General features: G+C 39.8%; 1 protein-coding gene across 2 annotated transcripts in view; it reads left to right on the forward strand.

Moving 5' to 3' along the window:
• Ube2g1 (ubiquitin conjugating enzyme E2 G1) overlaps window positions 1–26,940 on the forward strand; it is an 83,275-nt gene that overhangs the window by 898 nt on the left and 55,437 nt on the right. The window contains exon 1 of one of the 2 annotated variants that reach the window (XM_063251011.1): window positions 18,064–18,145. The exons of the other annotated variant lie outside the window; for it this stretch is intronic. Within the exon in view, the coding sequence (XP_063107081.1) occupies window positions 18,079–18,145 (67 nt within the window). The 5' untranslated portion in view covers window positions 18,064–18,078. Of the gene's footprint in view, window positions 1–18,063; window positions 18,146–26,940 lie in introns of those variants that run through there. 2 annotated transcript variants of the gene reach the window in all.

Genomic DNA, 26,940 nt, shown 5'->3' on the forward strand with positions numbered 1-26,940 from the left:
GGCGCTGCGCCCGCACCCTCCGGCTCGGGCGGCGGCCCGGGATGCCTTCACCGAGCAGCCTGCGCCCCCTCCCCCATTGTCCCGGCCTCCGGCCGTTTGCGGCTTCCAGGTTGACTTTTTTAGGGGGTTGGCTCCTACTCTGCGAGGACTGTGTGCGCGGAGCATGCGCGTCGGAGGCGTACGTGTGCGGAGTGGAAGGGGGAGGCGGGTTGGTGGCTTCACAATGCCGCCCCACGTGCTGCCAGATTTAAAGAGAGATGAACCAGCACTTAGCCTGCTGTCCAACGCCCAGCGTGTCATTCTCGGTCCTGGCGATCTACCCCCTCCCCACCCTGCGCCAGCAGTCTCTGGCCCTTGGCAGAACTTGGAGGCTGAAATGAAAACATGTCTTTGAAAGAGATTTGAGTATGTTTGAGGTATTACTTAAATCACCTTTATGGCTTCTTAAGGCAAAGATTGTCGGGGAGTGTTACAGATTGTATAATACAGGTTATTATTAGACCATGAGCAAGCAGCTTTGGTCGAGCGTTAGAAGTTTTCTGGATGGTCAGGGGAATGACTTGAAGTAAATGGAGAAGTTCTAATGATACTCTCTGTCAGGACGAATGCGGGAAAAGCAATGGAAGAACACAAGTTCATTGCATCTTAAATTTCCAAGCACCCTTTTTCTGTGTCTTACCCCCCAAGTCCATTTTATTTCAAAGGGAAAAAAGAACAATTTCAAAAGTTTTTTTGAGAAAGAAATTAAGTTCTTGTTTTATCTCCCTAAGAGTTCTTTACTGTTTTTATTATGTGGTGAACTTTTAAATAGAATTTAAAGAACAAAATCAGTATTAAAACATTACTCTTACGTAATGGAAAAGATAAAACATTTTAGGAGGTGCAAGAAAAGTCGCACAGTTACTAAGAAAGTAAAATATGACTAATAACAGTGATGGCAGTACCAATATGTCAGAACTTCCCTGTTCATGACCCAGTGCTGGATTGTAGTGAAAACTCAGTTCAGCTTATTTTTTTTTACAGTATTCCAAACATTGAAAAGACACTTTACTTAAAGCTATTTATTAAAGGTTGATTTTCTGATAAGTCAGTAAAATGTCTTTTTTGGATGGAGGTTTCTTTTTTCTCTCTCTTTTTTTTTTCTTTCATTTTTTGGAGACAGGACTTCCTGTGCAGTTGAGGCTAGTCTTGAACTCATCATATAACCCAGGCTGGCCTCAAACTCACAGAGATCCTCCTGCCTCAACCTCCTAGAGCTGGGATTATAGACAGGTGACACCACACCTGGCACAGTAAAATATGTTTTAAGGTAGAGGTATGATTTAATTTGTATTTTTTTCAAGCCTTAAAGTTACTTAGCAATATATGTATATTTTTGCTTTGTTGATTAGAGATGATGGAACTGGTCTTAATATTTTCTTGATTTTTTTTAAAAACACTTTTAATTAACATGTTCAGAATGCACAGCACAGACAAAGCCAATGTAGTTTGTTAATTGAAATGCAGAAATACCAAGTAGTATTTGTTTTTTTTTTTTTTTTTTTGTCTTTTTCCTTTGTATTGGTGCTGGGGATGGAACTCAGGACTGCCTGCAGGCGCTTAGGCCATTGAGCTAAATCCCCAGTACCAAGTAGTATTTGGGAGGACTCAGTATCTACTTAAAGACCTTGTTTTACTGTAGTAGTATATTTGAGTTTTGTGATACAATTTGAAAACAGGAATGAATGGTGAAATGTAATCTGTTCAAGTCACTTAGATGAGCTTTTGTTAGAGTTGAAAAATGTTTTACAAATCTTGAGATGTATTGAATTGAGTAGATTGCACAAAACTCAAAGCCATATTAGCAACTACAATTCCGAAAGTTTTCAACAACAATAGCTACATTTATTTGGGTTCTTGTATGTCAGGGTTAAGGATTCAAATTTGTTACTTAGGAGAGTTTATCAGGTGTATCGTTTCATTGGTCACCATAGTGAAGAATGAACTGTAGGTACTTTCCTTGGGTGCAGTTTCTTCAGTCCGTCACCAGTGGTATTTTGGGGTGATTATTGTTAGGGGAAGGATCCGGTCTGTGCATCATAGATTGTCCAGCAGCATTCCTCACTGCCCACTCCGTCCAGTAGTACATACCCTTAGTTGTGACAAAGATGTCTAGGCCAAATTGTCCCCTGAGAGAGAAAATTATCCCAGATACAAATAAAACTTCTGGGTTAAGATGGTTTTCTTTTTTTTCCTTGCTTGTTTTTTTTTTTTTTTTTTTTTTTTTTTTTTTTTTTTTTTTTTTTTTTGTCTTTTTGAGCCAGGGTCTCTGTGTAGTTCAGGCTGGCCTTGAGCTCACTTTGTAGCCCAAGCTGGTCTGGAACCTGCCTCAGCCTGCTGAGTACTGGGATTACAGGTGTGAGTCACCATGCCCGGTTCTTGCTTGTGTTTTTGAGAGAGGTCTCACTGTGTACTTCATGCTTACCTTGGAGTCACTATATGGCTCACACTGGTCTGGAATTTGTGAGGACCCTCCTGCCTCAGACTCCCAAGTGCTGGGATTACTGGAATTATCACCACCCTGGTTTAAGGTGGTATGTGTTTGTTTGTTTGAGACAGGGTCTAACTGCAGTTCAGGCTGACCTTGAGCTCACTTTGTAGCCCAGGCTGGTCTCAAACTGCAGTGATCCTCCTGCCTTAGCCTTCCAAATGCTGAGGAGTGCACCATGACACCTGGTTTGGGTTAAGGTGTTTTAATGAAGACTGTTATGGCTATTATGAAGCAAATAAGAACACAATAGATTCTTGAAATTGGAAACTGTAGCTGGTGTGTTTCCTTTCTTTTTTTGTCTTTTTTCCTTTTTATCGGTACCAGGGATCAAACTCATGACTGCCTGCTTGCAAGGCAGGCGTTTATGCCACTGAGCTAAATCCCCAGCCCCAAACAGAATCTTTTTTTTTTTTTTCTTTTTCATTTTTATGGGTACCAGGGATCGAACTCACGACGCCTGCTTGCAAGGCTGGTACTTATGCCTCTGAGCTAAATCCCCAGCTCATGTTTCCTTTCAAGTATTACTAGATTATGATATTCCTTTGTGAATTCAGTAGTGACAATTCAGCTTCTACAATGTATTAAGTACTAAGAAATTCCTTAGCACAAGAGATCAGTTTAAAGAAAAAAAATACTTTTGAAATGTAGTTAAAACACAAGAATACAAAAGTCTCTTTTTTTCCCTGGCCAGACCTTCTCTTCATGGGGTTACTGTCATTAATAATTGTGCCTTACTGGGCTTGTTGGCACATGCCTGTAAGCCTAGTACTCAAAGTTGAGGCAGGAGAATCCTCTTGAGTTTAAGGCCAGACTGGCCAACACAGTGAGTTCAAGGCCAGCCTGAAGCACATTGAGAGAACGTGTCTCAAAAAACCAAATCAAATCAAAACAAGCAAGCAAAAAGCCAAACAAACAAAACCCTATTATGTCTTGAGGTTCTCCATTTATGTGAAGTATTGTTTTCTTTCTATCTTTTTTGAGACAGGCTCTCATTTTGTAGTCTAGTCTGACCTCAGACTTGGTGATCTTTTTGCCTCAACCTCCCAAGTGCTGGGACTACAAGTGGGTGCCACGAGCATTGTTCACTGAAGACTGACATTTGCTAGGCACTTTTTTAAGTATTCCACTTATATTATCTCATTTAATCCTTCCAAAGATGAAACAGATGTAGAGAGGTCAAACACAAGAATACAAAAAATTGCTTGATTTAGTGGTATTGCTAGAGCTAGGACCTTGTTACTTTAGAGACTTGTTTTACTTGGATACATTGTAATTAATAATCATAGTTTTAAAAATTGAAATAAAATCAACTCAGTAACTACCAAAATTGGTTTTCTCATTTTTAAAAGTGTGTGCGTGTGTGTTGTTTAGGCTTGGCCTTGGACTCATTGAAATCCTCTTGCCTCAGCCCTCCCACATGCTGAGATTACAGGTGTGTGCCCCTCTACCCCATTGCCAATTTTTCATGTCTTTGATGGTACAGGGGATTGAACTCAAAGCTTTTGCATTGAGCCGTTGCCCTACTCACTTTTGTTTTGAGAAAGATCTTGCCAAATTGTCCAGGTGGGTTTGCATTTGTGGTTTTAAGTCTTGATGTGTATATCAAGTTCATTATTATGAAACCAGATTAACAGCCAGACTAATAGACCAACAGACCAACAAGATGTGTAAAACACGCAGAACAGATGGGCGTGGTGGTGCATGCCTGTAACTTCACACTAGGGAACTGAGGCAGGAGCTGCTGCAAGTGCAAGGCCAGCCCAGGCTACGTCGTGAGCTCACAACTGGCCTGAACTGCATACCAAAAACACACAGCAGTTATGCTAAATCAAGGGCTACTTCCTGAGAAGGGTGTTTTAGCCACTGTGGAATTAAGGAAATGTGTTTGAATATCACGGGGAAAGCAGTGCTCAGTCTTGGTGTTGGCAGTTAACTTGGGGACAGAAGAGACTGGTGGTGCTTATGCCCCATCCAGACCCTACCACATTTTATCATATAGTTAACATTTTTAAGAAATGAGCTTTTTAACAGCTCACTTGAGGGTGTTTAGATTTTATTAAACATACTTTCATAGGCACCCATTTTCACAGATTCTCTGAAGAATCCCTGTGCAATAACAGTAAAACAGTTGGGCTTCATTTACTGTTTTGTTTTGGAGACAAGGTCTCACTATGTAGTACAGGCCAGCCTTGAACTCTGTGTGTAGCTCTGGCTGGCCTCCAGCTCACAGTGATCGTTCTGCCTCAGCTTCCCCAGGGCTGGGATTGCAGATGTTCAGCATCAGGCCTGGTTTACTGTAAAATCTTAAACATAATTCGGGAAACTAAAATTTATGGCTTCCTGGCTTCTCATATAGGTGATAATGGATTTCTCAGTATGCACTGTAATCTCTTGGAATGTGTAAAAATACAGGGCCAGGCATGGTGGCTCATACCTATAATCCCAGCACTCAGGAGGCTGAGGCAGAAGAATTGTGTGTTTGAGGCCAGCCTGAACTGCAAACCAAGGTGCTATCACAGTACAATAAAGCAAACCTGCCCCAACCAGAGAGCAAAGAACAGATTCCTCTCTGAAGTGAAGTTAGCAAAAGAAAAAAAACAAAACAAACAAACAAAAAAACCAGATTGCTGGCCTGATATGCAGAGTGTTAGTTTACGTGTCTTAATGGGGCCCCCAAGTTTTCTTTGAGGGAGGTGGGGTGGTGCTGGGTTTTGAACCCAGGGCTTTTCTGTCTGTGGCCTGTCTCCATTTGAGAGAGGGTTTTACCTTAATATAAATGCACTGCTTTGAATTCACTATGTATTTAAGGCTAGCCTCATACTTCAGCTATCCTCTTGCCTCAGTCTCTGGAGAACTGGGATTATGGGAATGAGCCCCATTTTGAGACAGGATCCCCCTGAATTGCCAGATTGCTCAAATTGGGCTCAAACTTGCCATCTATCTCTACTGAGCCCTTGGGGTTATAGGTATGTGCCAACATGCTTGGATAATAAGCCATCTTTTTTTTTTTTTGAGTCAGTTTTACTGTGTGGTTCAGGCTGGTCTTGAACTCAACTGTGTAACCTAGGCTGGCTTCACAGTGATACACTTGCCTCAGCCTTCCAGGTACTGAGTTTGTAGGGATGTTCTACAACACTCAGCCAAGTAATCCACTTTTTAAAGCAGCATGGGGAAAATTGTGAAGCAGGTGGTACTGAGTTACACAATAAGGCACTGTAAATCCTGAAGCCTCTGGTCCTGTTTCATTAGCAGCCCTGCTATATGGGCTATTCAAAGAGTGCCCTTCTGCCGTGGTGGTGCCACAGGCCCGTAATCCCAGCATTTGGAGGGTGGAGGCAGGAGGATTGTTACGAGTTGTAGGCCAGCCAGAAGGTGAAAAACCCTGTCTCAAAATGCAAACAAAACAAAAAAGTACCCTTCTTCAAAGGAGAAGGGGTTAGAAATATTTAAAGCTGTTCTTTCTACATTGGAACCCTGACATACAGTCCTAGTAAAATCTTACAAAAGTGAAAATAGTTACTACTCTTCAGTAGCAGATTCTGACTCTTGACTGTTGAGCATAATACTAAGGGTTTGTTAATCTTATTTAGAAATGGAAAAAGTTCTAAAAGTAAGTTTACAGTGTATCAAACTAATTGCTTAACAGTTTGAGAATTTTATTTCCTGAAATCATTACACAATTAACTTTTCAGTGAGTAATTAAATTTTGTTAAGGGTAAGCAATAAATTACCTGTAAAATCAGGACTCTAGCATGAGCGGTCCAGAATTGTGAGACCCTGTGTCCAAAAAACAAAACAAAACAAAAAAACCCAGTGGTGGGGAGAGGGGCTCAGGATGTAGTTTATGGGGAAGACCCTGTGGTTCAATCCCAATTATCACAAAGACAAAAAAAAGGATTAAGTAACTTTCACGTGATAATTTGTTTTTTAGTGAATTTGTTATTTGATGAAACTTAGTTTCTCATAAGTGTAAGAGTTTAATCCCCCTGCTGGGGATTGAACTCAGAGTGTACCAAGCACTGTACTGAGCTATGCATCTTTAGCTCCTATAAAATGTTTAGAGATGAGGGCTTGTTAAATTGCTTGGACTGGCTTTAAGTTTGAGATCTTTGTACCTTGGTCCCTCCCAGTAGCTAAGATTACAGATATGAGCCTTCATGTCCTGCTTGCACTAAAGTGTTTTGTGCTGGTTTGCCTTACTTCCTAAATCTAAAATACTGGGGAATATACTTAAATTTGAACTAAACTCCGCAGTTTGTGTATTATATTTAGTCAAAAGCAGTACCAAAGTATGTAGTTCTATTATTATTTAGCTTAAAGTCAAAACTATATTTTGTGCTTGTTCTGCATGTGATTGTTAAATTATGTGACGTGTTACTAGAGTGTTGTGGACAGTCTGACAGATCGGTGACTGTGGTCATACTGCAGCCTTCTGACTTTTCCAGGTACAGTGCTCGCATTGTTCAGATGCCTTCAATCCTCTTTTCCTTATGTGGTCTTCTGTGCTTTAAGTTTTTTTGGGGGAAGCATATCAACTTATGGTGCACTTACAGTGGTAAGGGCATGCCTTCAAGCAGGAAAAATACTAAGTGTTCTTTTGTTTTAATGGATTTAGTTCAGTTTAGGATGAATACTGTAATATTTCTAAAGTATTGAAATATTTTTGTTATAATTTAGTTTTTTTGATAGAATCTAGGTGACCTCTAAGGATCTTTCATTGGTTTATAAGAAATAACTTTTTCAGACAAGAAAGTATGTGTTTATGGGAACAGACAAGTTAAAGATAATGTAATTGTTTGGGTTAACAGGATTTCAGCTGGAGCAAACGTTTTCCAGATTTTGGTAGTGAATGTGAATTAGTAGTATGTATAGATAAATAACAATAAAGGATAAAAGACATTTCAATAAAATACTTAAATGCTAAAATATAGCACTTTACTTACAATTAATGTTTTCTTTTTTTTCAGTCTTGCTATGTAGTTTTTGGGCTAGCTTGGAATTCATGACAGCCTCCTGCTAAGTCTTCTAAGTGCTAGTGGATTACAGGCATGCATACTGCCTGCGCCTGGTTAGTTTTTGAGAGAGGGTCTCCTCATGTAGTTCCATTTGAACTCATTAGCTTAGGTGGGCCTCGTACTCAGCAGTCCTCCTGCCTCATCCCCAAGTGGAGGCCCTGGGTACAATCCCCCGTGCCCCCTAAAAGGGGAGGAGAAATGATCCAGCTGCACTCTTTTCTGTGTGGAGCCTAGGGAAGTGGTGGTGAATTATGACCTGCCCGCCTTCTCTGTCAGCATGTAAGCCAAGTGGCCTCGGCAGACAGGCATCAGGTAGCAGTTGTTTTTCTAAACAAAAGCCTCAGTATTCAGGTTTAATTGCAGTGTTGGCACTTTGCAATAAATAAGTAGGTTTTCGGTTGCAGTCTGGATACTTGGTCTTTTAAAAGCTTTGCCATCACTGGCCTAGGATTTTTGTATGATCTTTTGATTTTCTCTTGCTTTTTTTTTTTGAGAATCAGTCTGATTCTTTTTTAAGACAGGTAATACAAATTGAGATATTCTAGAGAAAATAGTATATGTTTTAAAATAAATTTCTAAATTATACACAAACATAGCTGTTTTGAAAATTTGGAAAAGCTGAAATGTGTATGATAACATGAGCTATCTCTTTGGAGTGTCTGTTAACTTTTTTTTCTTTTCACTACATTGTTTCTTTTGGTTGTTTCAGATGGGATCTTACCATGTAGCCCTGGCTGGCTTTAAACTGCATCTTCAGTCTCCCAAAGTGCTGAGATTACAGGCATGTGCCATTATGTGGCTTTTTTCTTTTTTTGTAAACTGAAATTCTGAAAAGAGAAACCATTTTTTCCCCTCACGTAGTGGGGATTGAACCCAGGGCCTTAGGCATGAACTACATTCCAGCTGGATTTCCAGCTGGATTTCCCCGCCTTAATTTTGAGACAGGTTTTATTAAATTGGGGTCCTGCTTTTAGCTTTCTAGAGTGCTGGGATTACAGGTGTACACCGCCACAACTGGGTTAAGGCTAATGTTTTTCTAGTACTGGGGATTTGAACCCATGATCTTGATAGGGAGCTGCTGTTTTAAATATCATTACACACTGTTTATTAAAACTTTTCCCAAGAGCTTTGAGGTCTTCCGTACTTTTAGAAAAGAAACTTACTACTGCTAGTGGCTGCATTGATATTTTTGAGTTTCTGATCTTTTTATGGTTTAGCCTTCTAAACACACACTTTTTGGATACCAGACATCGAACCTATGACCTCACACTTGCCAGGCAAGCGCTGTGCTGCTGAGTTATATCCCTGGCCCCATATATATATTTTTTTAAGATAGGGTCTTGCTTTGTAGTGCAGGCTGGCCTGGAACTCACAGTGATCTTTCTGCCTCAGCCTCCTGAGTGCTGGAATTAGAGGAGTGAGCCACTATGCCTGGTTTAAAACTAGTAATAATTTCAAGGCTTCTGTAGTGAAAAGTGTTACTCTAGTCTGAGGCCTTTCTTTATATTCTTCCAATGTAAGTGAGCAGAGGATAATCTTTTTTATATTTAATAATGTATAGGCTGGTTTATATTTTAGAAGTCTTTCTTATACTTACTAATGCAGAGATAGACTGTATCTTACAAGTCTCCATGAGTTAAGCTTCTGGACATGGAAGGTGTGATAGTTTCTCAAGGGAAATGCTGTGATTTTCAGTGTCTTCTTTGGTGGTTTCAGCATCTCTCCCTTAGGATTGTACCTTTGCAGCTGCTTCTGCTGTTAGCATCTGCCAGGTGTAAACAGGAGCATGGCTCTGCTTTGGTTTATGTTGCTCTTAGAGTGCCGCGAAGCATAGGGGAGGGTGTTGTGATGCTGACCTCTTCAGGGGGCCTTTGGGGGCCCTGGGAGCCTGGGGTGTGGCTGTTGTGGGGGAGCAGTGCCACGCGGCAGCTTTCGGGTGTGTGCGTCCATGTGCACGCGCACGGGGTGGGGGCGGGGATACCTAGAGCTGTTTCCTGTGGTAGGTGCCGCCTCTGCCTCTGTGTTCCACTCCCAGCCCTGGTTTTTGTTTTTGTTTTGTGGGCTGCCTGCCTTTTTTGGGATAGCCTTTGTACTGAGCTACGTTCACGGCCCGTTTTTGAGACAGGGTTTTGCCCGGTTGCACAGGCCAGGTTTGAATTTAGGATTCTCCCCTTTCAGACTCCTGAATAACCAGGGTTATAGTTGTGCACCAACCACACCTGACTTGCTCATGTACTTTTTTTTAAAACTAAATTTTAAACAATTTCAGATTCAAGAAAAACTGTGGGGATGGTACAGAGTTTGTGTATATGCTGTATATCCAGCTTCCCATGTTTTAAAATCTTGAATTTGTGTGAACCAACAATTGTTAGTGAGCCCTTTGCTCCTACTTTATCAGTAACTAAAGCCCGTATTTTACTCATAGTTTCGTGCTCTCATCTGATGTCCTGTCAGCGTGCCGTTTGCATTTGGTTGTTCTGTGGTCTTGGACCTGTGGTTTGCCAGAGTTCCTTAGAGTTCGCCAGTTTTTGTTCCCCTGTTCTTTAGCCGTCCTCCAGCTGGTTTCTTTCTCAGTCTTTTCAGGGTTAGCCGGGGATGAGGTGTAGAGTCCCCTGCTTAGGGTGGTGCGGGCCAGGGTCTCTGCAGTCATGTTACTTTCCTTGCTCTCTGCTCTGTGAATTGGGAAGCCCAGCCCATGCTCATGGGAAGGAAAGATTAAACGTTGGGAGAAAGGACTATCTACTTATCTGTGGGATTTTTGTGTAACTAAGGATTGTCTCTTCTTCCCATTCGTTCCCTTCAGCATAGGCAGTGTAGACGTGTACATTTTATTTTACATTTTGGGAGAAAATACATTTTATTCAGGTTTTCCACAGATACATTTTAAGAATGTAGTTGAGTGCAGCTGGCAGGTCCAAAGTCAGCTGGGCAGACTGGGCAGGCTGGAGACCCGGAGAGTCGGTGTTGCAGAGCCAGTAGGCAAGGTAAGCCTTGTATGCGCTGTGTGATGCTGTTTTTCCCAAAGCCTGGGACATTTTGTACTATATTTTATCGTTTTGTGTTACTGAGGGTTGAACCCAGGACTTTGCTTTATGCTTGCCAAGTGCTATACCGCTGAACTGCATTTTGAATCACCCCTTTTCTTTCTTTTCTTTTCTTTTCTTTTCTTTTTTCTTTCCTTTTCCTTTTCCTTTCCTTTCTTTCCTTTTTCTTTTCCTTTCCTTTCCTTTTCTTTGGTCTTTTTGAGATGGTTTCATTGTGGAGTTCACACTGGCCCAGAACTCACTTTGTAGTTCCTGGCCTCAAACTCTTGGCAGTCCTCCTGCCTCAGCATCCCGAGTGCTGGGATTACAAGCGTGCACCATTATGCCCACCTATTTTATTTTATTTTATTTATCAGTACTGGGAATCGAATTCATGACCATGCGCTTGCAAGGCAGGCACTTAAGTTGCTGAGCTAAATCCTCAGACCCTTTTTAAATTTTTATTGAAGAGAAAAAACATTTCAAAACAAGCTAATAAGAGGGTAACAATGTACATCATGTATTGTTCTCTTTAAATTAGTTACTCAGAGTATAAGATATTGGCATTTTATTTGTCCAAAAAATATTAGCACAAATCTTGCTTTTCAGGGAACTAAGAGAAATTAGTAGCATAACTATCTTAACTATTTCATATGTGTGTGTGTGTAATGTGTTTTTTTGGTTTGTTTTTCCCTTCCTCCTTTTCTCCATTCCCACATCCCAGTTTCTCTTTTGTTTTGAAGCTTCTTCCCATTTTACAGTATCTGTTGTACATTCTTGTATCTTTTTACTTTGTTAGGTTCTCACAATAAGATGTTTACACATGTGCATCTGGTTTATTTCACTTCTGAGTATGACTATTTATTCACACATAAAAGTCTCAAGTTTATTCTCCTTTGTGGCTGAGTAGTACTCCATTATATAGCAGGTCCATAATCTTTTTTTCCATTCCTTGATTGATGGGCATTGGGTTGTTTTCTTTTTTTTTCATTTTTATCAGTACCAAGGATCGAACTCACGACCACCTGCTTGTAAAGCAGGTGTTTATGCCGCTGAGCTAAATCCCCAGCCCCTGGGTTGTTTTCAAGATCTGGCTATTACAAATTGTGCTGCTATTAATATGGGTACACACGTATCACTGTGGTAGGATGTCTTTAATTCTTATGGGAAAATGCCCAGAAGGAATGCTGGGTGAGAGGGAACCTCCAATCCTAATTCTACTGATTTCCACATTGATTGTACAAGTCTGCACTCCTAACAGTGTGGAAGGGTTCCATTTTCCCCACTCCCTGCCAGCATTTATTATTGGTTAATTTCTTTTTTTTTTGGTACAGGCGATTGAACTCACAACCTCACGCTTGCCTGGCAGGCGCTTACACCACTGAGCGAAATCCCCCGGCCTGATTAATTTCTTAGTAATAGCTATTCTTTCTGAGGTCAGATGGAATCTCAGTGTTCTTTTAATTTGCATCTCTCAAATGAGTGATGGTGAACATTTTTTCATACATTTGCTGTTTGTATTTCTTCATTTGAGAACTGTGTGTGTTTATCACAGATGCTCATTTTTGAATTGGGTCTTTAAATCCAGGAGGTCTGATTTTTTTTTTTTCTTTCTTTATTTGTGGACACACTTTTTGTTTTGTTTTGTTTTGTTTTTGTTCATTTTTTTGAGACAGGGTCTTGCTATGCAGTTCAGGCTGGCCTTGAGCTCACTTTTTGTTCAGAGCAGTCTTAATCTTGCAACAATCCTACCTCAGCCTCCTGAGTGGATTACAGGCATGTGTCACTTTGCCCAACTTTTGAGTCAGCTTGCTGAATTACCCAGGCTGCCTTTGATTGTGTTCCTCCTGACTCAACCTCCCAGAATGCTAGGCAATACTGTGTTCACTTTGTGTGTGTTTTGCAAGATTTTCTCTTAGTTTGTGTCTCCTGATTTTCTTGTGTTTTTTTAAAGTTAGTTAAAAAAAAAATAAGGTCTGATTTTTTTTTTCCTCCTTTAGTGTATGGCTTCTGTCACTTAGCACAATGTTTTTAAGAACTGATCACATTGTAGCATAAGTCCATTGTTCTAAAATCATTTGTTGAAACATACCTTTTTCCTGTTGAATTACTTTGGAACTTTATTGGACACAGGTTGGCCAATCTGTGTGTATGCTTCTCTAGACCACTGTATTGACTGTGTTGAGTGTATCTTTTGTGTTACATTGATTATTGTACAGTAATCCCTTGGAAGTACCCAGCATGAGTCCTCCAGCCTTGTTTCAGTTTAATTTTGACTGTTAGAGTTCTTTTTTGTTAGTTTGTCAGTTTCTACAGAAAACTGCTATCATTTTGAGTAGACACAGTGATTATATGGATAAATTTGGAAGAGAATCGATGTCTTCTTTCTTTGAACATAATATAACTTTTCTATTTATTCATTTACACCTGGGATCGAACTCATGACCTCGTGCTTACCAGGCAAGTGCTTGAACTACTGAACTAAATTCCCAGTCCCCAACTTTTCCATTTATGATAGGTCTTTATTAATTTTAGCAAAGTTTCTAGTTTTCTGTGTTTGGATATATTTCATACTCGTTTTGTCCAGTTTATTCCTGAGTGTTTCTTGTTGTTTTAAAAAGATATCTCTGTAAATTATATTTTTCAAGTATTCTTAATTTATATCTATAAATTCAATTAACTGGTATTTTGATCGTCTAAGTTGCTACATTGAAGTATTAGATGTAGTAGCTTTAAAATGTTTGTGTATATGTAAATGTCTATGTTTTGTTTTTTTTCAGTCGTAGGGGATGTACCCAGGGCCTTATACATGCTGTCTTAGGCCAGCTTTTCTACTACAGAGCTATGTCCTCACCACAGTCTGGTAGCTTTCTAATATTTTCCTTAGGATTTTTTATGTACAAGCTTTTGATCTGTAAATAATCATAATGTTTAAAAAATAATAATAATTTTAGTTCTGTGTGCCTTTTCTTTCTTGTCTCCTGTTGTCTGGCTTTAAGTACATATTGCATAGAAGTGATAAGGGTTTCATGGGTCTGAATCTAGACCCTGACTGCTGGACACTGTTGTTTACTTTTTTTTTTTTGTCTTTTTTGTTTTTATCAGTACCAGGGATTGAACTCATGACTGCCTGCTTGCAAGGCAGGCGCTTATGCCGCTGAGCTAAATCCCCAGCCCCTGTTGTTTACCTTTTAACTCTGCTGAGTTCTGTCTGAGCGGGTCCATCGGCCGCCTTAGAGCTAAGTTATCCTGGAAGTGTGTCCTTTTCTCTTTGTCTCTCTCCCTTGGTCTTTGTCTCAAACTCTGCTTCTGTCTCTCTGTCTCTGTCTCTCACCAGCTGGATTGAATCCAGGGTATTCATACTAAGTTACATCTGTACCCAGCCCTTTGTAAGTTTTGAGGCAGGATCTTGCTAAGTCACTAAATTGCCTAGTCTGGGCTAGTAGTCTGGGCTAGAACTCATCATCTTGCCTCATTTTCTAGAGTGCTGGGATTATAGGTGTGCACCACCACACCTAGCTTCTCTTAACTCATGTTTACAGGCCTTCCAATAATTTTGTAAGCACCCAGTTGCTTCTCAAGACACCCAGAGTACTTCTGTTTTTGTTCCCTGAACTTTGATTGATACACAGTGACTTGCTCAATTTGTTTCTGAGGGCTGGTTGTAACATAAGTCATCATTTGAAGGCTCAATCTCCTCTAAACAGCCTTCAAAATCTCTCTCCTGTAGATCTCAGTGTCCTTAGACAGAGGCATTGGCCCAGGATTTCTCAGTTAACCCATACAGGAAAGGATGTTGTAATTCTCCTTCCAGAGCTGTTTAAGGGTTAAGTCTGTGTCTGAGACCTTCTGGAAGCATGGGCAGCCAGCATTTGGGTCATAACTCAAGGCTTGTGTCACAAGTTAAAACTAAAATTCCAGTCATGGCCCAAGTTGTTTGTGTGTCAACCTGGTTGTAACTTGAGGGTCTACTGTACTTTCATTTACCTTGTATGAATCATTTTGAGTGTCTTTTGGGGGACCAACCTCATGACCTCATGTTTACCAGGCAAGTGCTTGAGCTGCTGAGCTAAATTCCCAGCCCCTTGGGGACTGTTTTTATTGGTCAAATAATAAGTAACATTGGAATAAAGGAGACTGGCTAGTTTTCTTTTTAATGATTCTTTCCTGATCTCACTTCTGAATGTGCTAGAAAGCATTTTCTTTGTAGGAATGGGAAGACGGCATTATCCCTAAGATAATATGGTTACATTATCTAAGAGTGATTTAAGTAGATACGGTGGCTCAACCATTTAATTACAAGTTTCCTCTTTCAGTCCCTGGGCGCACATTTTCATAACCAGTTTAATTTGAAGAGTAACACTCTTCAAAGCAAGATGTTCTGTGAATGCTTTATTATTTTGAAGTGTTTTTGGTAAAATCTAGTTTTACCTGCTTTGACAGATGTTTCCAGTTACCTTAGTCACTACTGTATGAGATAGAAGTTCACTCACTTGTGCATTGGAAAGAAGATTCAAACATATATAAGAGTTGCTGTTGATTAGAAGTAGCCTGATTCATTAGGTAAATGCTTGAATGTCTTCAATATTGGGTTTGAGAGACACAGGAGAAATGTCTTACTGCATTTATTTTAGTTTTTGGCAGGACTGGGGACAGAACCCAACATCTTAGCGACATTCTCAGTCTATTTTCTATTTTATTTTTGTTTTTTAAATTTTGAGGTAGGCTCTTGCTATACTAGCCGTTGCCCAGGTTGGCTTGAAATTGGATCCTCCTGCCTAGCCTCCCATGCAGTGCCCTACCTTAGGTGAAGCTGCTTCTGAAGGATGTTTGTCTGTTTAGCATAGAATACAGTCAGACTTGCTGCTGTAAAGTAGAAAGAGCATGTGCCAGGAGGAGTAGGGGAAAAACATCACAGTGATGGCTGAGCTAAGACTACAGGATAACTAAGGGAGCTCGTCAGACATTTAGAAAGACAAGGTCCTTGGGGAAACCGAGAGAGGTTCAGAAGGGCTCCGGAGGTGCACAGGGCTCACAGCACCTCAAGTATTCCTTAGTGAGAAGGCTCACCAGGCCTTGAGAAAGGTGTTTGTCCACCGGCGGTCATTACCAGTTGGTCGCTCAGATTATATTCAGCTGTACTGTGGGTACTTGGTCACTTAGTGTAATCACGTTTAACTGTAACATTTTCTGTGCACATTAGGTGGATGGGAGGAGATCTTTCTGTATCATTTAGAATCTTAGGAGTTTTCGAAAGCAACTGCCTGTTGTCTTCCCCTTCTCTCCTTTGGTGGTAGTTTATTATTTTAGATTTCTTTAACTGCTGAAGAGTAGGCAAAGAACCTGTACTGAACTGTGTCTTCACTGAACTGTGCTGTGGTGTGATGCCATTGCCAGTGCCACTGGTAGAGGTGTGCGGTAAGCAGCAGGCCGTGAACTCATTTTGGATGTTGCAAGCTGTGCGGTGTTTCTGTAAGAGGAACTTGCAAAGGTAAAGTCATTCTTCTTTTAACATTACAGATAACTGTCTTCAGGCCAGGCCTAGTGGCGCACAGCATCGTTGCGGCACTGAGGTTAGGTCAGGAAGATTGCTGTAAGTTCAAGGCCCATCTGGGGTAGAGGGGGAGTTCAAGCCAACCTGGACTGTCTCAGAACAACAAAGCAAAGCAAAGCAAAGCAAAAAGTATCTTTAGTCAGAAAAGAATGATTTTTTTCAGCTGAGCGTGGTGGCCCACATCCTGTGATCTAAGCACATAGGAGGCTGTACCTGTGAGATTGAGGACAGCCTGGGGTACATACTGAAGACCCTGTCCCCAAAACAAAAGAAAAAACAAAGGCAGGGTGGTGATGGTTTTTGCATTCTGAAAGCAGTTATCTGATTGTGTGATCAAATTTTCTTATCAGCTGCCAAAAATCTTGAATACATTAAGTCATCATAAAAAACTGTCTACTAGTTTAGAGCTGCAATTGTGGGCTATTAGCTTTGTGAATTCATAGGGCTCTTAATAGATATCTTTGTAGACATCTTGCCTGGCAAGCCTGAGGTGAGTTCCATCCCATACCAAAAAATCCCCCAAAAACAAAATAAAACAAACAAACAGTGCCTCCTCCCCCTCTCCCCTTTTTTCTGTTTTGAGACAGAGTCTGGCTATGTAGTCCAGACTGGGTTTGAACTCACTGTGTAGCCCAGGCTGGTCTCTAACTCTCAGAAGCCCTGCCTCACCCTCTCAAGTCACCCTCCCCAGCTGCCTTTTATGTTTTGAGACAGCGTCTGGCCTGAGATTACACATGTGTGCCGCTATGCCCCGCCTAAAGCACATTTTTGTATCACTACCTATCTCTTTCTCTCTCTCTCTCTCTCTGTCTCTCTCTCTCTCCGTTGCTTTTGGTGGTACTAGGAGTTAAACTCAGGGCCTTTGTGCTGAACTATGTCACCAGCCCTTCTTTTTAATTGTAGGCTGGCCTTGAATTCACTGTGTAACTGAGGTTGGCCTCCAATTCATGGTGAGCCTCCTGCCTCAGCCTCCTGAGTGTTGGGATTATAAGCATTCCCTACCATGTCTGGCTACCTTACTTTTGTTCTTTAAAAAAATTATTTTATTGTTATTTTTATTTTTGGTATTTGTTTTTCTAATTTCCAGTTTGTTATTTTGTATTTTATGTATCCTTGGGTCAATTTTTGTTTCTTTTGGTGGACTTCTAGGGATTCAGAACCTTAATTGTTCAAGGCAAGTTTGGGCTCTACTATAGAGTCATACTTAGCCCAAAATAGGATTGTGGTTTTTTTTTTTTTTTTTTTTTTAAATCGGTACCGGGGATTGAACTCAGGATCATCCACTTGCAAGGCAGGCACTTATGCCGCTGAGCTAAATCCCCAGCCCCCCAAAGTAGGATCTTTAAAACTAAAGCCCAGATTCTTTTATAGGAACTTTACCTTTTCTTTTTTGTATATGTTTCCTTCCTTGTATACATTTTTTCTTTTTTTCCCCCTTACATACTTTTTTTAAACATTGGGTCTTTTTAAGACAGGGTCTCTGTATGTAGTTCATGCTGGCCTTGAGCTCACTTTGTGACCCAGGCTGGTCCCAAACTCAGCAAAGGTCCTCCTGCCTCAGCCTCCCGAGTGCTGGGATTACAGGCATGAGCCACCATGCCTAGCTCCCTTATATACATTTTATTTGAGAGTGTTCATTTTTCCTCATATATACATAGTATAGTAAGTTCATATTTTAAGAGTATTAGGCCTTGTTAGTCCAGAGGTCCCCCAAAGTCTCTTGCAGTCTTAGGTGAGGCTTTTTACAGAGGTGGCTAGAGTAGAGTGTGTGATGCTGGAATCAAAGGTGTGTTATTACTGACTCAGTTCTTGGTTTGGCACAGCTCTGGCGAGGAGTAAGGGTGTGAGTGCCACATCTGCCAGGGGTCAGGTGGCCGCATAAAATACAAGGGGCAGAAGGAGGACTGGTGTGCCCTCGCCTGCTTGCGCGCTCACCTGGATTGTCCTTCCTCTGCGATGCCCCGTGCCATGCCACCCTGCCCTGGAGCCGACTGTGGACCGAAACCTCTACACACTGAGCCTGGTAAAGCTCTCCTCCTTCAACTTTGGGTGCCAGGTATTTTGTCTCAGCAATGAAAAGAGTAACTATGACAAAGGGAAAGGATCCGTTCAAAGGGTTTGTTGACTCGGTGACATCTTGTCCCTTGTAAGATTGTTTCAGGTTGTTGGCCTTGAGACTGTGTAGAATAGGACTAAGTAATATTTTTAGTGAACTTCACGCTGTTTCCGTTATCTTTAAAGTACTATTTTGTGCTTGTTTCTTTTTATATGTGTGTTTTGCTCTTGGGTGTTTTTCTGGTGTTCAACTAGTCTGTCAGCATCCTGTTTCTTAATTTCTATTCTTCTTACTCAGATGCTCAGTCGTGTATAACACTTTTGCAGCATATAATCAATCTTCTGAGTGCTGAGATTATAGGCGTGTGCCACCACGCCCAGCTAAGAATGATCCCTTTTCACTGGCTTTCAGAGTGGTCATCTTACAGCAGGTGGAAAGCAAGCACAGTGTGTGTGAGAAGCTACAGCCTGTTGTCCCAGCTCCTTGGGAGGTTGAGGTATGGGAGGATCATTTGAGAGCTTGAGTTCAGGACCACCCTGGCCAATGTAGTACAGACCTCATCTCAGAAATGCAAAAGAGAAGGTGTGTGTGAAAGTTAAAAATTGGTCTTTAGGACATAAGGTAGAACTTGGCCTTCAGATTAATGGTAGCTTAATGTCATTTTTATATAAAGAGTAAATTTTTGTGTAGTAATTTTGAACACTGTTGCTAAAATATTAGTAGCATATGTTAGAATACTGTTGGTAACACTAATGTAAACTTAGTTCAAAAGTACAGTCTTAAATTGTTCAACATTTTGTATGCAAGTCATGAGAAATACCATTTCACCCTATGGTTCGTTTTCTTAAATAAGGCTTGTTATGCTCTTTTCTGCCTTCAAAAATTGAGTCACTAGAATCTGTTCTATTTTTACTTGTGGATCTACATACTGACAGCTGTCTCTGATTTCATGCTGTGAAGATCAACAAGTGATCTTCTCATGTAAGATGAGAATTGTGTAATAGGTGACTATTAGAAGGGTAAACAAGTCTTACTCAGTTGGTAAGCATTTGTCCTTGTTGGTTTTTCAGTGGAAGCAGTACAAGCCCAAATGTCTTACTGGTACCAGCTAAAGAAACTTCTGTAATAAATTCAGTGGCTGGCAAATTGCCTGATAATTGCTAGAAGCAATCTTTTTTGGAGTGTTAATGATATTTTATATTATATACTTGATTTTAAAACTAAGGGATTAATGAAAGCAATATATATGGAATACTTACAAGTTACTGGAAATGATGGATTAAGCAAAAAAATCTTGGGCTAGGGGTATAGCTCAGTGGTAGTGTGCTTGCTTACCATGTGCAGTTTTTAAAACCCATAATGAGCAACATTTAAGCTTTGCCGACTTGGCTGAAAATGTTATTGTTTAGATTACCTTTTGTTAAACATTTCAGAGAAGACCCAATGACACTTTTTTCTCCCCAAAATAGAAATGAATACTAAATTGCTCATTATAGAGCTTTCTGGGATGTGCTGATCATTTGATATTGTCAACTCTATTTGCCTCCTTAGGGTGTCTGGCTTTACAAAAAGACAGTATGGACCAACTTACTTACTTAGTTTCTTTCTTTCAGATAGCATTGTTTTGATTTTTTGAAACAAGGTCTCTATGTAGTTCAGACTGGCCTTGAATTCAGTAATCCTCCCCCTGCCTTAGTGTCCTGAGTGCTGGGGTTCCAGATGTGTGCCACCACACCTGGCATCCGTATTAGACTTTTAATATGAATTAACTTACTTTATGTAGAATTTAAATGTACTGATAATTGCATTTGCAAGGTGAAGTTTGATGGTTATATTTGGTTACATAATTGCACATAATAAAAACCTTTGAGTTTGAATCATGAGAAATTTTTTTTTTTTTTTGGTCTCTTTGAGACAAGGTCTCCCTGTACAGTTTAGGCTGGCTTTGAGCTCACTTTGTAGCCCAGGCTGGTCTCTAGCTCACAAAGATCTTCCTACCTCAGCCTCCCAAGTGCTGGAATTACAGGTGTGTGCCATCACGTCTTGCTTGTGGGAAGTTTCTGAAGGTAGTTAAATTATCCTGCATTTTTACACATTTTAGCTCACATCATTTTTATTTTTTATTTTTTAAACAGATATGCTCAACCTTTTATTTTTATTTAAAGTTATAGCATTTTTTCCAGGGTCTTACTTGCCTGTGGCTTTCCAATCGACTTTTCTTTTGAATCTGTGGCAAGGTAGGTTCATTAAATTGCAGTAGATAGCTGTGTGGTATATTGTCTTTTTAGTGGAATGGCCAGTTAGATACTTTATGTTGACTCTAAAATATTACTACCCACCCCCATCCCAAAAGAACACCCAGGGAATTTCGGGAGGATTAGCCACGGTATAGGTGTAGTAGTATATGATAACATGTACTACTACTGTTTCTTACTAAAAAGAACCATGGATCTCTGGAGAAATAGCCAGTTGTAAAAGTGTGGGACCAGACACACTAAGAACGTCTTGTCATACCAGAAAGCAAGAAAATGATCAATGATTACTGGGGCCAGCAGCTTCCCATTTGAGGCATTGTTCACTGGGATGATATGTACAAATTTTAAAACATAGGGACAAAGCTGAAAGCCACTACCTGTAGAATACTCAGATTGGTAATACACCAGTTTCATAATTCTGAGGGCAAAGGGGGAAAAGCATTCTTCTTTCAAGACTCTTGGAAAATCAAATACAGTGGAACCTTCGGATCTCTGGTTTTGCGTTCCAGTATTTTATTCACCCCAAAATTAAGATATTACTGAAGATACTAATAGGAACTTGTGGAAATAAACAATTTATGTTTTAGGTTGTTTGCTGTTCTTAGTAGCATGATGAAATCCACATCATCTTGCAGCATTCTACTCAGATATGAATCATTCCTTTCTTTGGTATACAGACTAAATCATCTGGAGTCACCTTGTAACTATTTTGGAGTGCTAGTGCTCAATAGAAAAAAAAAAAAGTGCCACAATTTTGTTTTGGTTTGTTTTTTTTGGAACCAGGAAGGAATCGAACTCAGGACCTTATGCCTGTCAGACAGGCACGGTGCTGCTGAGCTATGTTCTCTTCCTACCCTTTAAACCTCATAATGGCCCCAGAGCATAAGAATAGTGTTGCTGGCAAATCACTTATATCAAATAGAAACTGTAGAGTAACACTTCCTTTAGGAGTGAGAAAGTAAAAATCCTTAACTTAATAAAAGAATGAAATTTGTACTTGGTGAAAGAATGAAAGTTGTATGTTGCAGTTGCTAAGATTTATGGTAAAAACTGTGGAATTGTGAAGGAACTGTGAAGGAATTGTGTGATGAATGCTTAGTTGAGATGGAAAAAGCGTTAAATTTGAGAAGAGACATGCCCTGAGAACAAGTTCTGATTGGCAGCAGTATTTTGGTTTTTGTTTTGTTTTTGGTACCGGGGACTGGACTCTAACCTTCTGCTTTCCAGGGAGGCGCTCACACCACTGAGCTAAATCAGCCCGTCAGCAGTATTTTGTGCCAAGAAGCATTGAGCCTCTGCAACCACGCACTGCTACTGCTAGCCTTACTGTGCCTAGTACGTAAATTTAATCATAGTACAGGCGTCTGTATAGGCAAAGTGGGTTTGGTACTGTCCGCAGTTTTCAGATACCATGTAGGAATTCAGGCTGTATCCCCCTCACTGATAAGCAAGGACTGTTTTAGGTACAACATGTTCAAAGATAACATGGGGAAATATAATCAGTAACGCCTGGAAAGGAGGAAATTTGATGGTTAAGTATCATTGTGTTTTTCAATAAATGATAAGAAAAGGCTGAAGGAACCTGAACCTTTAAATTAAAGAAGTATGTGTGTTTAAATTTTTATTTAAATCACTTTTATTTTTTTTAAAGACAAGTCTTACTATGTAGTCCAGGCTGGCCTTGAACTCACAGGAATTATTCTTCTGCCTCAGCTTCCCACGCGCTGGGATTACAGGTATGTGCCACCAGGCCTAGCTATTTCTGGTATTTTGAGACAGGATCTCACTATAGTTCAGGCTGGCCTTGAATTTGTTGTGTAACCACTGAACTAAATCCCTGGCCCAGTAATCAATCACACCTTCTAAGGGGAACAGAAATTGGCAGTATGGGGTGGGGGCTTCTTTTTATTTTTGTAACAGTTGAAGAATTGATAGTATATTTGACATTGATGAGATTGAATTTAGTAGAGAGGGACAAATTGACACAGAAGGGGATATAATTTCTGAGGCAGTGTCTTTAAATTTGAATAAAGTGGGACCCAACTACTGCCCCATCTGGAAGCCTTATCTAGGTGGATGAGCTGTTCACCTGACCAGAGCAGTGAGAGAGGGAAGAATAGCGTGTGTGTGGCAGAGATGGTAGGAAGGGAGTGCAGGTGTGTGTAAACTGTGGGGACTTCAGTGCTTACCTGACAGCGAGCATTCGTAAGCCAGTACTTCTAACTGTGCAGCTCCCGACCACTGTGCGTACAGTGCTCAGCGCTGACCACTTAGTAATCACTCTGACCATTGCAGTTTTCACTTGTCGACGTTACTGTACATAATTTGGTATATGAAATTGTAAAGTTTGTTATATTTGTAAAGTTGCGGTGTGATTTACATAGCCAGTTTCCTTTAGCCACTTGTGTGATACTTTAAATATTGACTTTTCATTCAAGCCAGATGAATCAGTAGTTTCTAGTTATTTTTTCTTTGTGAAGATGCTGGCCACCATAGTTGCTTCTCATGCAGAATAACAGCCTAAAGCACATTCCAGAAAAATACTTGTGATCAGAAACATGTAATTTTACACTGTAGCTTTGAAGGTGTTTTGGTTTTCTTAACTGTGTGGGTAAATGTTCTTTTAGGAAAATTATAACACCATCTAATAGAAAAAGTAATTCTTTTTATATGTTGGTTAGATGTAGCAAAAAACCCATGCATATTCACTTAAGTGGTAATTGTAGTTTTAGGACTAGTTGTAAAGTGGAGCAGATCATATGGGACTAGCAGAGAGAGATACTTGGGAAATCTCACCAAATTATTGCTGTTTAAGTATATGCTTGCTTCAGATATATATATATATATATATATATATATATATATATATATATATAGAGAGAGAGAGAGAGAGAGAGAGAGAGTGTGTGTGTGTGTGTGTGTGTGTGTGTGTGTGTGTGTGTGTCTGTGTGTCTGTGTGTGTGTGAGCAGTCGAACTCAGGACCTTGCACTTGCCAGGCAGGCACTTGTGCTGCTGAGCCATATCCCCAGCTTAGGCTTGCTTCAAAGTAACATCAGAGTTCATAGGACTATTAGTATCAATTTAAGGTGGATTGAGTGATGGGACAGTGAAAAGGAAGAATATAAAGTCAGATGGATGAACTTACAACATCTGTCAAGAGAATCAGGATTGCTGGCTAATCCGATCTTGATAGTTGAGATTCTTGGGTTCTAACTGGCCTTTTGGGTAAGAAGTAGTTGGGCCAAGGCAAGACATCTACCTAAGAAGTCCCAAAGTATAGTTGGGCCTGGTAACTGAAGGCTGAGAGAGGAGGCTCACTATGCATTCGAGGCCAGCCTGGGCTATGTAGTGAGTTCCAGGCCAGCCTGAACTGCACATTGAGACCTGGTTTCAAAAAATAAACAAAATAAGTGGTATCTAAGGTAGCACGATTGGTATACATACAGTTTATTGTTGTGTGTCTGAGACAAAATACCAGATGACCAAAGTTGGGAAGGAAAGGTTTATTTCTTACAGATGTTGGAACTTTCAGTCCATACTCAGTTGGCTCCAAGGCAGGGTGACATGGCAGGCCGCAGTTCATGGTGGCTGCAAACAACAAGGCAGAAACCACTAAGAGGCAGAAACCACTAAGAGAGAGAGTCAGGCCTTCTTCCTACCATTACATTACATCCTGGCTCCACCCCTAGGTGGGTGTAGCACTGACACCATCAATCCAAGCACTGGACAATGAGCCAATCACAAATGCACAATGCAAATCAATGAGGCCTGGGGGCCACCCACATAAACCATGACATTGTGTACGCTAATAAAGGTTCAAATGTACTGAACCTTTCATTTCAAAAATTTGTTTTCATTAGTATCAGTGTGAAAATCTTTTTTTTTTTTTTTTTTTTTTTTTTTTTGAGATAGAGTCTTGCTATGTAGTACAGGCTGGCCTGGAGCTCACTTTGTAACCCAGGACGTGCTGGCATGCACTTCCATGCCCAACTACTTAATGTATTTTTAAAGTTTATTTTGATTAGTTTTCATTTTCTAAAATCAAGTTGAATGTCTAGTAGTACATTTAATTCTCTGTCAATTGAAAGAATTTATGTTGTGGATCTTCCTTTTGAATACCACTTTGTGTACCAAAGAATTTATATAGATGGTATTTATAGTTATTTTCTAGATAATCTATATTGATTTGATTGCCATTTTTGGTAATTTTTAAGAGAGATAATATATAAGTTATCAAGTCTGCTGCATTTTAAGGGAGTAGTTTAACTGCTTCATTGTCAGGTTGTAGTCTAAGTTAATTTTCCTTCCTGGAATATTTTGAGGTGTTAATTGGCTAAATAATATGACCATTTTTGTAACTTACAGATTTGATTTTATCCCATCATTTGTTCAGTCATTCTATTTTTTTCCCCCTCTGTGTCACCTTTCAGGATTGAAATGGTGATTGTCTTTTATTTGTATTTATACCCAAGAGATTTTTTTTTCTTTTTTTGTAAAACCTTTGCTCCAACTGTATTTTATTATAAAGGATTGAGGTGATTAGTTTTATGAACATGGTATCTTCTGTATAGCTTGTAGTCTTGATCATTATAAAATGATCCTGTTTTTGCCTCTTGTAATGTTGGTTTATTTTGAATTCAGTGGGTTTTAAAAGGGTGTTTATACTTGCCTAGTGTAGTTTTGTTTGACCTTTTGCCTTTAACTTCTAGGTCTGTTTCAGGTTTCATATATACTACATGTAGCTGTATCAAGTTTAGTCTTTTGGACCCAATTTGAGATGGTTTTTAGCATTTACATTAATGTTGTGTATTTGGTTTTGCGTTTGTAAATATTTGCTTGGTTTTTGTTTGATTTTGGGGGAAGTTATGTGCTTTATTTCTTGACATATAATTCATTATTTTGTATAACACTAGGTACTGCCAAAGAAACTGACACACTAATCAATTGTAATATGCTGATTTCATGTATACTAAAATATGGAAAAGTATATTTTAGATGAAATACGGTAGTTTTTAGTTTTCAGGTTATTATAAAAACTGTAGATTGATGTATTTATTTGAATGCTCTAGTCTCACTTTTTATGTTTGAAAATGTCTTAGGTCTTTCAAAGAGAGATGGTACTTTTTGCTGATTACAGACTTCTGAGTCCCATTTCTGTTTCTTTAATACCCAGTAGACACTAGTTCCCTATTTTCTCGGCATCTAGTGTTAGTATAGATGAGTCTGGGCCCAGCCTGACTGATGTTTTTCCTTTGTATTTCGGTCTGGGTTTTAGTAGAATTCTTTCTGTATCCTGGAAGTTGTGTAACTTCATCAGGGTATATCTTGGTCTCTATGTGCTTCTCTTACACTCCCCTGTTACTGCATGGTGAGCCATTGCAAACTGCAGACTCAGGGACAGTTTCTTTTTTTTTTTTTTTTTTTTTTTTTGGTCTTTTTTCGTTTTTATGCGTACCAGGGCTCGAACTCACGACTGCCTGCTTGCAAGGCAGGCGCTTATGCTGCTGAGCTAAATCCCCAGCCCCAGGGACAGTTTCTTTTATGTCTTTTAGTATGCTTTAATTTTTATTTTTCTCTTAGGAAGATATCAGCTATAAGACTGATCATCTTTAGTTCCTGTTTTTTAAAAAAATTGTCTAAATTCTTCGTTATTTTGTTATTTTCTGCTCTGTACACTATTTTCTCAGCTACCTTTCATTTCATAAATTTATCAGTGTTGGTCTCCTATGTCCTGTGGTTTTCAGGTAAAATTTGGTTTCAGGTAAAATGTGGTTTTCATTTTGTCAGTGGTTTTAATATTTGATTCAGTTTTTGTTGTTGTTGTTTATGCCTATCAGCAGAACTTTCGGTTTACTAAAAACAAAAATGGATGAATCCACATTTTCTTAAAGAAGGGTTTAAAATGGCTACAACAACATCCAACTGTGGTGGGGCATGCCTTTAATCTCAGCATTGAGGCTAAGGCAGCCTGTGTAGCCAGTTCAAGGCCCACCTGAATTACAAAGTGACACAATCTCCAAACAAACAGTTGCAAAGCAGTTAATAAAATTTAGTTTTCAAGATCACAGAACACATGATTGGTAAAATGGTTTTATGGAGTTGTATTGTTAGAGAAAAGACTTTTTAAAACAGTTGTACCTGTAGATGGTTGCTTTATTAATGGCATACGATTTGGTTTACTTGTAGACTTAAAGGTGTGTGTAGTTTTTGCCATTCTGTAAACTCCTATACACAGTAGAAATCTGTTTTTGCTGTGTGTGTTTGTAGGTGCTCAATGACTTTCCCTATTGTTGAAAAATCTATTAACCTCTTTACTTAGCAAGTCATACATAATAGAAAAAATTCATTGAAACTGTAAATGATAGATTCTTTGCTGTCCGATTGTGCTACAGTTAAAAGGCCTGCCATGTTCCTTTTTGCTGGTGCCAGTTTGTTGGTTGTTTTATTTTGAAGAAATGAAGATGGCCAACGTGGGACCCCGATCAGGTCTTCACTCAGGGTGAGGG

Source organism: Cavia porcellus, unplaced genomic scaffold (assembly GCF_034190915.1).
Source record: "Cavia porcellus strain 051 isolate PalLab524CR breed Dunkin Hartley unplaced genomic scaffold, mCavPor4.1 scaffold_6, whole genome shotgun sequence".
In the NCBI taxonomy this organism is placed as follows: domain Eukaryota; kingdom Metazoa; phylum Chordata; class Mammalia; order Rodentia; family Caviidae; genus Cavia; species Cavia porcellus.